At 38.3% G+C, this 18,341-nt stretch overlaps 1 protein-coding gene across 2 annotated transcripts in view; it reads left to right on the forward strand.

Moving 5' to 3' along the window:
- LOC132156073 (FERM domain-containing protein 5-like) overlaps nt 1–18,341 on the forward strand; it is a 129,498-nt gene that overhangs the window by 67,193 nt on the left and 43,964 nt on the right. For both annotated transcript variants that reach the window (XM_059564910.1, XM_059564909.1), the window contains exon 2: nt 17,359–17,463. In XM_059564910.1, coding sequence (XP_059420893.1) covers nt 17,359–17,463 — 105 coding nt within the window. The remainder of the gene's footprint in view (nt 1–17,358; nt 17,464–18,341) is intronic.

An 18,341-nucleotide genomic window follows, 5' to 3' on the forward strand; every position in this document is an offset into this window, starting at 1 on the left:
ATTTACTGACATAGCTTCCAGGGAGCGATTTTTTTTTTACTCAGTAATTAATGTGTTTTAAAATGTAGCGAAGTACAATACTTCAAACAAAATATACTTAAGTAAAAGTAAAATTACAGATTTAAAAAAATACTTAAAAAAGTAGAAGTACACAAAAAAGCTACTCAATTACAGTAACGCGAGTAAATGTAATTCGTTACTTTCCACCTCTGCCTACTAGTGATGCGCGGGTCTCGCTTTTATGAAATTATTTGGCCCGCCCCAGCCCGCCCCGTGTTATGAGATGACCCGCACATCGGGGACATAACGCAAGTTACGTAGGCCTTCGTATTGTAACCATATGAAAGAACCTAATAATAGATTAAAATATATATTCCAAATATTTAATATAGGCTATAGGGAATTGCACGCAACATACATGGATTTTTTATTTTGTTTTTAATGACCATCCCGACCCGCCCCGCAAATAAAGTGACAATTTCTTTTCCCACCCCAAACCGACCCGGTTATCCGTGGGGTCTGCGGATTATGAAACGACCCGTGTATCACTATTACCTTCTGCTCTGAGTCAAAAGAGCTCACCATAAAGGTGCACTATGTAATATTGACAGCTAGTGGTTAAAATGGGTACTGCAGTTCAAACTCAAAATATTGGACAGAGTTGTTTCTCCTACCGCCTCCTCGTTGGATTTCACACTAACACAGGCTGCCACAACAGGAACAAGCAAAAGACCCGCCTCTCTTAGTTACAGTTGCTATGTCTGACAAGCAATGCTGCTCTCACACCACACATGTTCTCACGCAATGAAAAATACATCATGGAGCAAAGAGGATACTGACCATGCGCCAACAGACAAGACAGACCAGGTTACTTTGGTATGCAACAAAGTGTCAAACTTTTTTTTTAAAGAAATTTAAAAAAGAAAAACAATTATGTGCTTCTTTAATGTTTTGTGACAGATTGCTGTAGCATGAACTGATCATCTCTTCCTCTTTATAGCACAAAATAAACAAAAATGAACATCAGAAGGTATCTTGTTTCAACCAAGTCCAGTGAAAAGTTAAAGTCCACTGACGTTAATCTACTTTCCTGTCTGGTTTGTTTGTTGGACAAAATGGCAGATCTGGCATTATGATTGGTCAGATCACCTGTCAATCAAGCTCCCAGCGAAGGGTCAATTTACAATGAAAGGTGACAAGAAAAATTAAACTGTACGTTGATGAGTTGATTTATCCGCATTTTAATATGCCTCTGGTCATAGGGGATTTAGATTTGGTTGGGCAGAATCTGCAGTCTCTGACCCAGTTCGTTTACTGGTGTCCATGGCTGCAATATGCTGCGTTTACCAACTGCCAACCCAGGGTGTCAAAATACTGTTGCATATATTGTTAGAGTTAGCGGAATCACACAGACAAAACAAAAACGGACATTCCAACACAGAATGCACATTTTAAAAGTAGAATAACTGGCTGTAGCATTGTTGTTTTTTTTGGAGTTTGTGAACAAGCATGTAACCTAAATATCTGCAAACATATTATGGTATTTTTATGCTTCAGTACCAGTAAAAAAAATAATAATAAATAAATTCCACAATGACCACATGGCACCTTTAAGTCTCTATGATATGGCTATATGACACCTTTTTGCAAGTCTATAGAATTTTAAACTATTAAATCTTTAATCAGGTAAAGATTTTAAGTGTAATTACCTATTATTTGAGATATCAATCATGTCTGTTGCCCAAATTATGAAAATTGAGTTACTCATTAAATTTTAATGCTTAGGATTGGAAAACGAGTTTTGAAAAATTGTAGTGATGCTTATTGATTAGTCAGTACTGCTTTCCTAGCCAGCACCACCGAGGTTTGGCCGAAACATTGAATTAAAAATTTATAGTGCTTGTCTGTCTTTTTTCCATTTTGACAACATATTTATGAAGGAGATCAAGGAGAGATTTCTGCATTCTGACAGCTAGCTATGGATTTGTTTAAATCAGCTTTTAAAGAGATCCAAATGTTGTTGAAACAATCTTTAGTTTTCATACAGGAATTTTACAGTTTTCAAAATGTACATTTCCTGACACAATGAACACAGACTTTACTTTTAATGGAAAAGTTACTTTTAAAGTTGTTCACACTTGGGTTCAGTCTTTACAAGAACCAGCTCACAAGAAGTTACAATACAAATACAAAGTATTCTTTACTTTCATACGTTCAAATCCATGAGCTTTTGACATGTTAAATCATACTTTGGCAGAATATTTGTGAAATCTGTGAACTTGAATGTTGCCATTTGTGATGCAACTGTGAATTTAAATAAAGTGTACACTGCGTTAAGTAGCAGAACTGAGCGATAATTTACACATGTAAGTGCACACAGTGCTGTTCTTCAACATGTAGGGGAACAGACAATATACAATGCTTTTAAAATTTAATCACATCCTTTGATTTGATAATTATGATTTGGGCCCGGTTCCCCAATAACGTTCACTCTTAGCGCGCTAAGAAGACCTCGAAAGATATATCTTACCAAAGTTGTTTATGTTCCTAAGTGCGTTCCCCGAAGTGTCCCTTAGGAAGCTTCTTAGCACGCTGCCTCTTACGTCTAACGTTACAAGAGCGCTGTCCAAAGTGAGGGTGCTGAATTAGTTGGCATCGATTGCTCAGGAATCGATTTTCAATTTCACGCGAAGGTGCAATACAGCGTTAAGAAAGATAACACGTTCTATGCAAATGAAACATTCCTCAAATTATTACAGTAACATTTATTTTAACATATTTTAAGTTATCAGTAGAATATAGACTATAAATTAAATTATGAAATGGTCAGTAATATGTTCACACGCTATGTTGTGATGGTTAGACGAACCGGGTATCCCTCGCTAATCATCCACCTTCCTTATCCCGCTGTGCCACTTGTGCCGCTTCTTGACATGGGTTTAACGACTTATAAAAATTATATAATACACTTTTATATTAATGGTAAGGTACTTTACAATCAGAATGATTGGCAAGCTGATGCAGTTACTTCTGTTTAATGCGGTATTGATTGCAATTGGTTTATGTTTTCAATAAAAAGCAACCTATCTACAATGAACAGAGAGAGAGAGTATTAGGTACAAAATATGCTGGGGAAGCAATGTAAAAAAGGGCACCAAGCCTCTCGTCAGAGGAACTTGAAGTTTGAAGTCACACTCCTATGGTCCACTATAACCTGCACGTTTATGGCCGTTTATCCCTTTCGCGATATGTACGCCTGTGCCACCCACCAGGATGTAATCCCCGGCATGCCGCAGAAGGGCGTTGGTGACAGTGTGAACGCACCTCCACAACGAGGTCTTGATTAAACCGTAGCCCTCTCCCACGACCTCGATGAAGCTCTCTGTAGCAAAAAAAAAAAAAAGTCTGAGAAGGTCCAGCAGCTCCATAATGAGCTGTCTTGGGAGGCGAATTTCTTTTAATATAGCCACATCAGGCAAAATGTCAAAAGGGCTTAAGTTTTGCCGAATAAAAAAATTGACATGGACTGAACGGCTCTGCGTCCGGCTCCGTCTTTGATTCAATTAAGGACACGTTGGATCGCTGCCATAGTTGGTCGCTTACTGGACACCACCATGCTTACCCATTTATAGATCTTAGCCATTTAGAGCCAAATTGTTTGCCAGATTTTAATTATCAAAAGTGATTGACAATTCGCTTTAATTACATTACGAAAAAGCCTAGGCTAATTACCACCATATTAGTTCTGATACCACATAAAGTCAACTTCATAAATAGGCCTGTATACATTGCGAACATAATTTATTCTTCTATTCTTAATAAATACATTTATTCTAATTTATGAGTCTTAAAATGTCCATAACATAAAATCATTGTTGAGCCACAACATTGTCAACATACCATAGTTTGACTTGTACTGCGCTGCGCTGAATTTCTAAAGACTGCTGCACAGTGGCGGTGACTAGAGTCTTGAGCTCAAACAACGCTAAGAGAGAGCTTACGAATGGTCCAGACCAACCTTACGAAAGTGTGACTTACAGAAGATATACTTAGCGTATGAACGTGTCGGGAATCGTTCCATAACGTTAAGAGAGAGGTTAAGGAATAGGTTAAGAACTACTTAGCGATAAGAACGTTTTGGGAAACCGGGCCTTGATAAGGTATATCATTAGTTAATTTTTATTTAGATTAATTGTGCAGTCTCAAATTGTTTACATTTGATTTAGTTCATCATTAGCTTTTCGTTAATTCACAAACCCCTGCAGTTTCCCATTTGAGAAACCCTGTTGTAGAGAATATCAGGAAGCTTTGATCAAACATCACTGCTGTTTCTAAAAGATTCATGTTTGAGAGAGTGCAAATACAGATGAGAGGAAGAGAAACAGAGAGAAAGACTGCATATCACTTCTTGTGTGTTTGCACATAGTGCTGCACTGGTAAGTAAGGCCGGTCGATGAAGCCATCAGCTAGAGTTTGGTTTTTTCTGATAGGCGTGCCCTTGTGTCCTTCCTGGATTATGTTCTCAGGGAGCCCTGACTCTCCCCTGTCATTCAGAGTTACTTAATGCAGTCTTAACATGTGGCCACCTCCTCCAGAATAGAGCTGGCCTGAACCAAGACCTAGCATAAGAGAGAGAAGTGATGATGGCAGCATTTGACAAAACGCTTCAGCCAAGCATGTTAAACATGATAAATACCAAAAGTTTTTACTCTAATATTTCATTGCTGATTTTACATTTCATTCGGTCAATCGCATTAAAGATGAGGTAATGCACATGATGGTATTCCATGGCCTTCCATTGGGCTTTCCACCCTTACAGTAAATGCATAGTTTTTATTATTTACAAATGCAGCGAAATTGAAGTACAAAGGCACATTGCTTTCCAAAGAGGAAAGCAAGCTGAAAAACCTCTTTATCAGTTATTTAGTCATCCTTTGTGAGGTCACTGTGACGGTTTCTCACTTTTATTTTAGAGTGGTTAAGATCTTTAAAGGAAATTCGCAAGTTTCCAGAATGACGGCAGACGAAGCTATCACTAGTTTGTTTTGGTCAAACAGTCTGGCTGTTGGGCATTGCATGCCTCACAGTGTGTGTGTTAGATCAATGCATTGAGCGTGGGCAGTCCTAATGGGAGCTGTCGCTATGTGATGGATGAGAAATCGTGTCACCAATCTCTATTGCCCACTGTGGCTCAAGCAGGTGGCCCACTCTTCCTTCTGCATAATTAAGAGCATTTGAGCCGGCATAGCTATTTCAATACCCTTGTTCCTGCTATGCCATAGCCAGCTATTATGTGCAGAATTTCTATATTCCACAAGCCCTTCATATTCATTCATATGCAGTAGGTTACAAAAAATGGAAATGCATCAATGCCAAATCACTGTTAATCATTTATACTCAAACAGCGGTCCAACCATCTTATGCAATAATCAAAGGGTTTTCAAACGGAGGTCTCAAGAGGATGTTAGGGAGTCTGCAAAGAAGATAAAAATTATTAATAAAATAAAAATTTATTCATTTGACTGAATTTCATGAATCACAGTTATTTGTTTCTAATCAACAGCGATGTTCTCTTGAAAGCAACAAACTATTAACTTGTATTTACAACTTTACAAAAAATTTTGAATTTTAATTTAATTTGGGTTGCACTTTATTTTACAGTATATTTACTTACATGTACTTATAGTGTACTTACAGTGTATTTATATAAGAAGTTCTGGTAATACAAGGTAAATAAATGGGGTAGGGTTAGGTTCAGGGTTAGTACCTAGTTATTACATAGTTATTGTAATTACTATAATAAGTACATAGTATGTACATGGGGAACAGGACTGTAAAATAAAGTGCTACCCTCAGGTCTTCACAAGGCAAATAACTTCTCAAACAAAAATGTCTTTATACTATATAAAGGAGGATCGTCAATCTGCCGGTGATAGAGGATCCTGGGAGAGCAGAGAATGGGTCCAGGTGAGCGGAAGGGATTACTGGCGACAGTCAACTCACGTCAGCGGGAGGCTGGGTAGAATAGAGATTAGCGAGGGTTCGTTCAACGCACACCAGACAGGACACGGCAATGTGTTGAATGTGTTTCCCCTCCCTATGTGTTCCGTGTCCTTGTTAATTAGTCATTCCATGCACCTGTGCTCCCCAGATTGCCCTGTGTTTATTAGCTGCAGTCTGTGCTGTCTGTCTTTGTCCGAGATTGTACATCTACCCCTGAGTCTTATGTGTTCCTGTCTGCCCCATGGTTCCCCTTGGATTTATGGTTTAAATATGGCTTCAGATCCCCAGTTAAGCTCAGGGAGGGCTCCTGATCCCCTGTCGAGCCAGGGAGGGCTTCAGAGCCCCAGTTAAGCACAGGGGACTCCTGTTTCCCCGTTAAGCCCAGTGAAGGCTCCTGATTCCCCGTTTAGCCCAGGGAGGGCTTCTGACCCCCAGTTAAGCCCAGGGAGTGCTCCTGATTCCTTGTTTAGCCCAGAGAGGGCTCTATATCCCTGGTTAGGCCCAGGGAGGGTTTCAGAACCCCAGTTAAGCCCAGGAAGGGCTCCAGATCTTCAAGTAAGCTCTGCGAGGGCTCCAGTCCCCTGTCATGGCCCACCGAGGCCCTCGGAACCCATAAGCGTCCCCAAGTATTTTTATGGGGGGGTGTGGTGTTTCTTTGAAAGATGTTGTGGAGGATATTGAATGCCTTTGATTGAAGGCTGTTGTGGCTGATGTGGCTTTGGGTTTTCATTATGGTGCCTTAAACTCAGGGTGATAAACTCTTATTGATTTTTAAATTGTTGTATGATTCTGCCAGGCTTCAAGTCCTTTGAATGCCATTTTAAATGTGTAGTAAGTGTCCTTCTTTGAAATTTGTTGTAGTAAGTTTAATTAGCTTCTCCTCTTCAAGGCCACATGCAATGCATTCATATTAATTATTAGAGTTGTGGTGTTAAAATCCTAAACCTTTTAAATAAATATTCTGGGTTTAATATACAGTAAGTTATGCTTATTGAACTAAATATGTATAATGTTAATAACCATAAAATGATTTTGACTTGTCCCTGGTTTTCTAAAGAAAAAATCTAAAGAATTTCCAATGATTTATTAATTTGTGACCACATTTGACTAATTCTTTCCCTCATTTCAGTTAAATCATTGACACATTTGTTACCTTAACTGAACTCACTGTAAAATACGCATGGGGAAATCTCACAGATTCCCAGTGAAATGATTAAACTTGCCTGCAAACTTTGCTAAATAAAAATGGTAAATTTTGATCACAACTTGAGTTCAATTGTGGCCACGTCTTTCCCTGTCTCTATTTAGTTAAATTGTGGCCATGTGCGGGGCGTTGTAGTTTTCTTAAAAGAATTATAAATAAAAAAAGGTATAAAAAATATAGGTTACAGAGAAGCACAATGGAAGTAAATGGGGAGTAGTTTTGAAGGGTTTCAGTGCAGAAAAGCTTTTGATTCTATAAAATAAAATGTATTTCTTCTGTTAAAACTTGTGCTTTATTTAATCTGTACAGTTGTCCTTGACAACTTTATGTTGCTATGGTAACAATGTTGTAAAATTAGATATAGCTTTACCCAGAAAAGGTTAGTAAGCGACTTCTTTCCACAGAAGCATCCAGAGCATTGCTTCAGGACAGCAGCAAACCGAGAACTTGACACTGACCCTACCAAAATGATACCTCAACCTTATTCAGGATGATTCATGAAGGGGTGTAAAATACCACAGTGATGCTGTAATTTACCCCTGCCATTGTGATTCCCAGCCCTAGGGGAGATCACTTACCACTAGTGAAATCAGCCATAAAAATGCAAAGAGCTCTTTGGCCCCTGAGACTGGCTCTTTGCGCAGGCAGGCGTGAGAGTAGTACTACAGTGCAGCATGTCAGAGCTTTAATGGAGGCCCCAGGGATCCACAATCTAGTCCATAAATGATTCACAGAGTCATGGAAAGCAGGCTTTCATAGACCTTCATGCCATTTCACTGAACATGTCTAACAAAATCTGTCTCTGACAAAGGCAAAGTACAGCATGTGTCTGTACTTTTGAAGAAATCTGTTCTGTTTGCTCACAAGATTGAGAGAGAAGAAATCTGAAATGTTCCTTGACTTGTTGTAAAGGCCAGGAGAGTTGAGTTTTGGTGATACAATTTGGTTTATAATGAAATCTTTTCATATTTATGGATAAATAAATAATATTTTAGAAGTTTTTGAAACAAGGTTGCATTTATTTGATCAGGAAAACAGTAATATTGTGAAATGTTCGTTTGAAATGTTAAATTATTTTGGACTTTCTGTTTATCAAAACACCTGTAAGAAATAGCAGGTTTCCACAAAAATATTAAGCAGCACATAAATGGTTGTAATAAGAAGTTTTTCTTTGCACCAAATCAGCATATTAGAATGATTTCTGAAGGATCATGTCACATTGAAGACTGGAGTAATACCTGTTGAAAATTCAGCTCGGCCATCACAGGGATAAACTAAAAATCCGAAAAAATAACCATTTAGTTCATACATATTTGGTTAGGTTTGGAGATATTACTTAATTTTGTAATTGTATCTAATGTAATGCATTATGAATCAGACAGATCAATTAAGTTATCTATGGTGTTATTATATCATGTTATAAAACGTGACATAGTAGTTGAATTGTAATTCATTCTCTGAAGCATTTGATATAACATATAAGTATGTGTTTATTGGATATTTTTGATGCTGTCACGGTTGGTAAACCGTGATCTCTGGGTTTTGCACTTTGTGGGTTAAGTCTGTGTGTTACGCGTCAGCACTGATTAGTTTGTGGGCATCTCCGTTAATTGTCATCAGCAACAGCTGTCACTCATTACTCATCCCTATATATATGGCTTGTCTAGCGTCTTGTGTTTGTTTCATGTTTGTGACCTATGCTTTGCTTTCTTGTGTGTTTCTGCGTTGGATGTCCGTGTCCCCGGAACCCCGTCCACTCTACGCAACCCACCACCAAGCAACACCACTTAACTTCGGCTCGCTTCCCCGCAGTTCCTGTGTCACCCTCTCCTGCTGCCAACTCACCTCCGCCTTCCGGATTCGTCACTCATCGCCACCATCCTGGACTGTGCATTCCTCCCAGCGTCATTTGTGTATCAGTATTGTCTTGTATCATTGTCTTCATTAAACTACATTAATCTAGCACTTGCTTCCTGCCACTCCTCCACCCAGTCGTTACAGATGCGTCAAGCACAGTCTCGGTTCCTGCTCTGTTGTTACGTCTGCATCTCAGAATCTCTCGTGTTTTCTTCTAGGGCAAATTCATCCTCTTTCCCTTCCTTGCCTCTCCAACCGCCCCACTGTGTTTTGATGGCCCAGTTTGGATATGCTTAGTCTTAGCTGCTTTCTTTCACACCATGACATAGTGGGAATCCTCCCTGCTGCTTTTGGGAGTTGTAGCACTGAGCAAAGCACTTTGTGAAATGAGAATCCTCTGTCAGCTCTGTTTAGTGACTCAGTATTACAACTTGGAAAGCTGGAATAGTTGTCAGTGTCTGACACAACATTCAGCTACACAAAGAAAATTTTAAAACATTCTCAGTTTCAAGTGAATTAGACTGCCCTATATTGCTTATGTTTGTGTCTAGTTTGATGTGGAATTATGAGGAAGTGGTCTGTGGTCTGATTAGCCCTGATTGGTGCAGTGCTCGGGGCCTTGTGGACCCTCGGGTGTATGCAGATGGCTGTCTGGCTGTCTATCACAGGATCGTTGCACTTGAGGAACTGGAGTGTTGCGTATCAGCAAACGTCTTCTGCCCTGCTCTTTCTGAGCTCTAATGAAAGGTGCATCTCTCCTCAGAAGCCCATATTACATTAGAGTGTTGCAGGAGCCGCAGTCTATAGAGTTTTTGAGTTTATTGATTTTAGTGGATTGTGTTATTGGCACTGAGAGATTGAGATGTTCTCTTGATTTAGTTCTCAGGTTTTTGTACCTGCTTTTACTAAGTTATAACACTCCAGTGTGGTTCACTGTATTCATTTCATGATATATTTTTTTAAAACGCTTTACAGTACTTTATCTTTTTTTTTTTTTTTTGTAATACCATTTCTCACCTTCTACTTAACCTGTGTGGGTTTATCTGTGCTTTCATAAATATGATTGAATATGATTTAAAATTTTGCTGTAAATCATTTTTGAGAATTGTATGCATAAACTGAGCTTGTTCTGTCTTTCCTTTTAAAATGCCAATTGGCTTACTATTTTATTTAATGCAATGAAACTTTTGTAAAATGTAGTCGTTTTTAAGGGTCCAAACATATTTGGGGCCACAGTAGACACACAAACACATTATTTAAAAAATAAAGGCTCTTTATTGCCATCTGTGATTCCGTGAAGATGATGAAGATGTTGGATATTTTTTAATATCCATAGAACATTTGCATTGCACAAAATGTTTTTTATAGTGGAAAAAGGTCCTTCTAAATAAATATTCTTTACACAGAGTATTTTATGAGTATCAGTTATCCACTGCCTGAGGTTTTAGACCCTGACCCAGTGTCTTAAAGAGCCAGAACCAACTGCTTAAATTGTAAACAATGAACCCTCAACCTTAATTAACAGAATTACAGAGAGAAAGAGAGAATGTATCACTGGTAATGTATTTAGCTTGAAATGGCTAATCTGAAGTGTTGATTTGCTATATGCTAAGCTAGTGCCTTGAGATCAATACATGTTAAGCTAACTGCCTGATAAATGTGCTGACTGCTTAACTCTGTATTTTTGCACTTTTCATGCTCTGTACCTTTTATTAATTGACTAACTCTGACAAGATTGAAGTTTTTTCTTTTTTTCACTGTAAAAACTAACCTATGGAATCAATTCACTTCTTTTCTATTTCTTTTTTTCTCTCACTTTTTTTAGTCTACTACATTACCCACTGCCGTCATTCACATCTCTAGCAGCCAATCTACTAATGAAACTCCAAACAAAAAACCTCTGGCCTGCAGCCACCCCGGCTTTCCTTACTGATTTATACACATAAGCATACAATCTTTTTAGCAGCTTTTATAGCATGGCATCATCAAACAACATTTTATATCTCAGAGCCTAATAAGTAGAAGTTGAGTCAATCTGTAAGGTGGAGTGCTAACCTGAGAAAGAAAATATTGATAATCTGTACTGTATATCATGCCATTGAAGCATTGATTTGCTTTATAAACAAATCTTTAAAATAAATAACTATATCTAGATAATGATATCTAATTAATTTCCTGATAGTAGCGCTGAGCTGTACTTTTCTTGTTAATGATATCATGTACAGTATGAGGAGAAATAAACAGGATTATTGCAGTCAGTAAAGAGAGAGTTTTCTGGTTCTGTTATTGTAAGGGGAATGCCGATGTGCACTAATATTGTTTACTCAGTAATGACTCTCTAGATGTGTACATCTTGAGATTATTTCTGAAAGCCTAGGATTTATCACGTTTGATAGAGTTAATAGAATTAAACCAGCATTGTGTTTACAGGAACAGCAGGGACCTTTGAGCACTCTGCATATGTGGATGTTTGGTCCATCATTCGCAACAGAGCTGAGATACGTACATCAGGTTTAATCAGAAAAATCTTCCTAACCAGCTTTATTAAGATTTATTTTCTCTGTCTCACAGTAAAACAGATCCCGCAATAACAAATTGTTAACAGGAAACAGCTAGTGGACATTGGGGAGAGAAAAAAGATTTATGAAGAGACACTGATGAAGGAAAGGTCTTGTAGTAGCTTAAACAACACACACACACACACACACACACACACACACACACACACACACACACACACACACACACACACACACACAAACTAAGGTTCAAAAGTTTGTCATCAGTAAGATGTTTTTTAAGCACAGATGCATTAAATTGATCAAAAGTGACTGTTAAGGGATTTACAATGTTATAAAGATTTTTCATGTCAAATAAATTATATTATTTTCTATTCATCAAAGGACCCTGAAAAAAAAGGTTTCCAGTTGGAAAACCTCATGTTAGTGAATATCATTCAACATGTGTTGGTTCTCATCGGAAACAGGAAGTTGTACGCAATATTGCATGAATATTTTGGCAATAGATGAACTGTTAAATGGGTGATCCATGAGTCCCTGTAGTGCAATTTGATTCTCATATGCCGATATTATAATATTTATTACTGAACTTTTGACGTTTGATAAAATGTTGTATACTTTTTCCAATAAAAGGTACAAGATTTGTTACTATTAATTATGCCTGAGCATATTTTGAATGTTTTTGGAAGAAGCCTCTTTTGTGGCTTGCCAAACTGAGTAACCATGCGCAAAATATCAGTTTTTAAATGGCATATAAATTCCCAATATTTCCACACCAGCTGAACAACTGCCCTTGAAATGAACAGGAATGCTTTAATCAAAAATGAAATTAAAATGCTTTAATTTAATACTTTTAATTGTTATGCGGTGTACATTCATAGCAAACATGAAACTGCTTCCCTCATCTGTTCTTTGTAGGGGTAAAGGTGTGATGTTTCATTAACAAAGAGCACTGTTATTTCCTTTGTGTTATCTCTGTTAAGTGGCTGCTTACACATTCACCCTGATGAACAATGAGAGTTGTCCAGCCATCTCAGTTAGATGATGAATGGGCTCCCTCAATGCTCTTTCCACCATGTAAAAACATGGGCTGGGATTGTGTGCATTTGAGTGTGTTCTGTTATTTGCACGCTGGGGAAGGGGAATTATTTCAAAGCCTCATAGTGGCTAAATTGGGAGGCAGTGAAAGTGAAAAGGGGAACATAAATCTCTCATAACAGTTGATGAGTAATGCTTAATCAGTCGCAATAGCGTTATGCATTTAATTTGAAAGAAGCTTGTACGTGTGTGTTTCAGGCTTTGTGTGTCTTTGCCTGTTTTTAGCTTTAGTCTAGTAAGCAGGCATGCCATAATGGATTATAGGCCTTCAGATGGGAACCTGCTTAGAAGTGACAGGGGTTAGCATGCTCCCATAATCCTTTGGGCCTTTGTCTGACTGCTGACAAATAACTCACCCTGAGCTATGTGAATATTACTGTCCACACTCCACAGAAATATATATATATATATATATATATTTGTCTGGCCTTTACCACTTCACCACATATTGCTGTGTCTGATTAAAATAGAAGAGATAGAAAATATAAGTGAACATATGACATAAAAATAAAAATAAAAGGTTTTTATGTGTGGATCCTGATCATATAATAATAATAATAATAATAATAATTATTATTATATTTAATAAAATTATTATTTATTATTAACAATGTAAAAAATATATAACCAGTGTTAATAATAATAATAATAAGAATAATAATATTTAAATGTAATTTATAAATATTGTAATACATATCAGATAAAAAATAAAATAAATGAAAAAAGTAGTAGTAGTAAAAGTAAGATTTATTATCTTTTTTTTTTTTACTTTTTTTATTATGAATGTTTGTTATTATTACAAAGTATAAGGTGCTATATAACAATAACAAAATATTAATAATTTGATTTAATGTATTAATAAAAATATTATATAATAATAAAATAATCATGACATACTATTATTATTATTATTGATACTCACATTGGTGATAATAATAAAGATTCACCTTATCTGCTTGCCGAGATCTGTACATCTCTGCATCCGGGGTGGTCTGACCTGTTCGCAAATAGGGACACCTCTTTCTCTTGTTTTGTGCCCTTTGGCAGTCTTACTGGGTTCCAGCAGTCCTGCTTGAAAGCTGTGTGTTACACCGATATCCAGCCATCTCTAGACACCTACAGAATCTTCTGTTTGGCATCAGGCAGACGCATGCGCTCATGGTCCACTGCCCTCCATCTGCTCATTTACTCGAAAAAGAACCATAAAAGTTTTCTACTGAAAGCTTTTCATAATTGTCATGCAGATGAGATGATGAAAACTGGATTTCTAATTTTCTTTTTTGTTGTGAGATGCAGAATGAGGTATCAGACTCCTCAGTGTATGTTTTACATTTCTGTATTTGTGTGTGTGTGTGTGTGTGTGTGAAATAAACTCTTAAAGGGATAGTTCACCCAAAAAAGAAAATATTATGTTTATCTGCTTACCCACAGGGCATCTAAGATGTAGGTGACTTTGTTTCGTCAGTAGAACATAAACAAAGATTTTTAACTCAAACCGTTGCATTGTGTCAGTCATATAATGAAAGTGGATGGGGATCATGGCTCTAAGAGTCAAAAAACATACACAAACAAAACCAAATTAAACCTCTGGCTTGTGACGATACATTGATGTTTAAATACACAAAACGATCGGTCTGTGCAAGAAACTGAACAGTATATATATAATCTTTTACCTCTTATACACCGCAATGTCTATCCGGCATGTGACACATGTACATGCTCTGGCATACATCTTGAATGCCCTGGGGGTAAGCAGATAAACATCTCTAGGTTACGCATATAACCATGGTTCCTCGAGGGAACGAGACACTGCATCGAAAACCCTATGGGGGAACGCACTTAGCATGAGTGACTCTGATTATCGTGTGTAATCTGTCTAATGGAAGAGCGTGATGTCACGGGTGGGGTGACGTAAGCGATAAAAGCTATAAAAGCACATGCAGGGGTGCCGGGGGTATGGCATCGAGACGCAGTGTCTCATTCCCTTGAGGAACCATGGTTAACCTAGAGACGTTCCTCTTCAGGAACTCGAGCTGCATCGAAAACGCTATGGGGAACAGGTGCCTATGCTGCCAGACTACCAGAGGGGACATTGCGATGTCTTTTGAGTCGCAAAGGGGTCCAAAAACTCTCCATATCTGCTTCACCACCTCGGGGTGAAGCCTCCATTCCCCAGGCCTCGGCCCCTGTCTCGACAGTATGTCTGCTCCAACATTCAACCTCCCAGGAATATATACTGCCCTGAGTGAGAGGAGTTTATCCTGGGACCACAGAAGGATCTGGTGTGCCAGCTTGTATGAGGGGCACAAATGCAGACCTCCCTGGTGGTTGATATAAGAGACCACTGATGTGTTGTCGGTGCGCACCAACACATGGTGACCTCTTAGGTCTGGGAGGAAATATTTTAATGCTCGATGCACAACTAGCTTCTCTAGACAACTGATATGCCATGTCAGATGGCAACTGCTCCATAGACCGCTGGCAGGGTGGCCACTCATGACCGCATCCCAGCTGTCGAGGGACGCGTCTGTCGCTAGCATACACGGCGACAAAAGAGCTCCCAGCACTGGGGCCTGATTCAAGAACCAAGGTCTCTTCCACATGTCTAAGGCACGAAGGCATCGCCGTGTGACCTTGTTTCGAAGTGGGTTCCCCCTCATGGAAAATCCCTTGGTCTTGAGCCCCCACTGTAGGGTTCTCATCTACAGCAGGCCAAAAGATATTACATTGGACACAGCTGCCATCAGACCCTGCAGTCTCTGAAACTGTTTGACAGTGAGTGACTGGCCTTCTTTGTCTCTGGAGAGGAGAGACGGGCACCGTGTAATGTGTGTAAACACCACTCGTAAACACCAAACGTGTCGTGACCGACACGTTTCAGGACTTCTTAGTCGAGGACCTCCTAGCCTGAAGTACAGACCTCAGATCTGGCTTAGACTGGGAAACCCTTGCCCAGAGCGTTGCTTCAGCCTCCGGTCCCCCCGGGGCTCTGCACCTTCCTGTACGAGGAGCCGGTACACTGAGAGGGCTGCTCCCGCCCAGCAGCCCCTCGAGTATATGTAACTTCTCAAAGTGAGATAAATGTCATTATATTCCTCAGAATTTGATGTAATCCAACGAGTAAACACGGTCTGGCTTGTGATACAATTCATATCGAAAGTGATATATCTGACTTCTCATAGCCAGAGCCAAACGAGCAGACAAGTAAACACGGACTGGATTGTGATACAATTCATATCTAACTTCTCATAGTCAGATAAATACTGAATTTAATTCCTCAGAATTAAATGCAGCTAACCAATCAGTCAAGTTCATTTTCAAAACTGAAAATGATGTAATACATGCAGAGACAGATTACACATGATATTCAAAGTTGCTCACGCTAGGCGTGTTCCCCATAGCATTTTCGACGCAGCTTGAGTTCCTGAAGAGGAACATAACATTTTCATTTTTGGGTGAACTATCCCTTTAAGTATTAATGGACGACTCTCCCCATGTCTGTTACAACACTAGAAATTATTTCCAAGAGTAAACAAACTACTGTGAGTCTCTTCTGCAATTCCCCTTGCCATTTTTCGTTGAACTACACAGAAACAACATTAGTAAGTTCAGATGCTTTATTATGTCAGAAACTGCTCCTCTATAACAGCATTTATGAATAAGAAATGGTTTTCAAAGCTGTTTGCGCTGATGAATATGCTGTATTTTGTGCTTGACCTTTGTATTTTTTTTCCTTTTTCATACTCCACACAAGGGCCTGAAAGACTCAATTTGACTGAATGTGTTTTGCTTGTCTGCTGGCTGACCTTATTATGCGAGCATCATTAAAGGCTTACCAGAGGTTTTGTGATTGAGAGGTACAACACATATCCTGTTTGCTGGAGAAGTTGCACAGAGACCATTCACCTCTGTTCTTTCTGTAGACCAGGTTAGACGCCATATTGAATTCTATGCTGATGAAAACGAGGCTGTGAGGGAAAAATGTACAATCTTGTGGCCTTGTGTCTTAGTTATTTTGGGAAAGATGTTCTGAAAAATGCTATACTGAGGGTGAATTGTCTTGGTTTGCAATTCAAACTTTGATCGCATACAATTCCAGAAAAAAATAATAATCATAATACTGCTACAGCATAAAGCTGTGATATTTGTGATATAGGGTTTCTGTCATGTGTTATTTCCAGGCTTGGAAAAGTCTAGGAAATGAGTGATACATTTAAAAATTCATGAACATTTCTATAATGAATAGAAATGTTTCTAGTTTTGCTCTGCTTTAAAATATTTAATCAGTTAGATGTTGCATTTGTGGAGTAAAACATGCTGCACATCACTGTGATAAAATCAGTCTTTTTGTTGTGGTTTTTATTGACATCTGTACACTAATAAACACTTACATCTGTTTGTTACCTGGCATACAAGAAATTCAGACCTACAGTCTCTGGAATTATTTAAACAAATTCTGTATGATATGAGTACAAAAGGTCATGGAAGAGAAATGGAAATTGCAAATCTCTCTGCATTATTTTTGGATTGTACAGAGTAATAGTAATTAAAATCCCTGCTTTCCTCCATTCACTACATTTTAGATTTATTTGGCTGTCAGTTCTTCCACCTTTTTATTTGAAAACAAATGATAAACATCTTCTCTATTGATCATTTGTTATTCTCTTTGTCTTTCAGAGGGATGCCAAAGGCCAGTATTTGTTCGACCTCATTTGCCACCATCTAAACCTACTGGAGAAAGACTATTTTGGCATTAGATATGTCGATCCAGATAAGCAACGGGTGAGTGTCCCACCATGTGGCTTGTATCAAACAGTCCAAGGTCAACTGTAATGCAGAGCACCAATCATCTTAGAATACATATCCACAAATTCTTTATTATGAGAAAGCTGCATTTGTCAGGATCCTTGAAGTGGCTTCCATTTCTTAGATCATATTGGTTGATATGCCTAATAAGTGATGAATTAATGTGCATTATGGTTGGGCTGTGTTTGTATTGATCCTGACTTTGAGGGTCATTCTGGTGTAATCAGGCAGTGTCACTGAAAGAGACAGAGCTGATGATTGGTGGAATGAACCTTAGAAGGACAAGTTTGAAAACCGTAAATAAAATGTGTGAAGGCCCTCAGACCATTATGTGGCTCAGGTGCTTTAAGGACCAGTTCACACAAATATAAAAATTATTTAATTATTACATTGTGTGGAGCATGTTCTCCATGTCCAGTCTATATGAACTTGGTTTTCTGAAGACATATGAGCTTTGTGTGAAGAATGGTCTAGTGTTCCAGTGGCCCTATAATGTGAGAAAATGCCGTCCATGTTTCATGCAATAAATATCAGTATGTGTCAACATGCAGAATTGGCACTTTGCTTCCAAAATGTGAATATCAACTAAATCTAATTAGGTTTAGAAGTGCTGTTATAGGTACTAGGATTGTTCTTTGTGGTTTCTGTAATCACAAAATATTGTATTAATATAGACAGTGGTTGTATTTTTGTGAGAATTTGTTGAACATGTGTTTCATGTTTTCTGTTGTCTTTGGAGTGTTAAAAGCCATTAAAACCCGTAAAGTCGCAAAGATTAAAGTATCAAACCCAAAGAGATATTCTTTATAAAAGTGAATGCTCAGCTATGCCCCCCTAAAATGCCTCGTTCAGAC

This window comes from Carassius carassius, chromosome 13, assembly GCF_963082965.1.
Source record: "Carassius carassius chromosome 13, fCarCar2.1, whole genome shotgun sequence".
Classification (NCBI taxonomy): domain Eukaryota; kingdom Metazoa; phylum Chordata; class Actinopteri; order Cypriniformes; family Cyprinidae; genus Carassius; species Carassius carassius.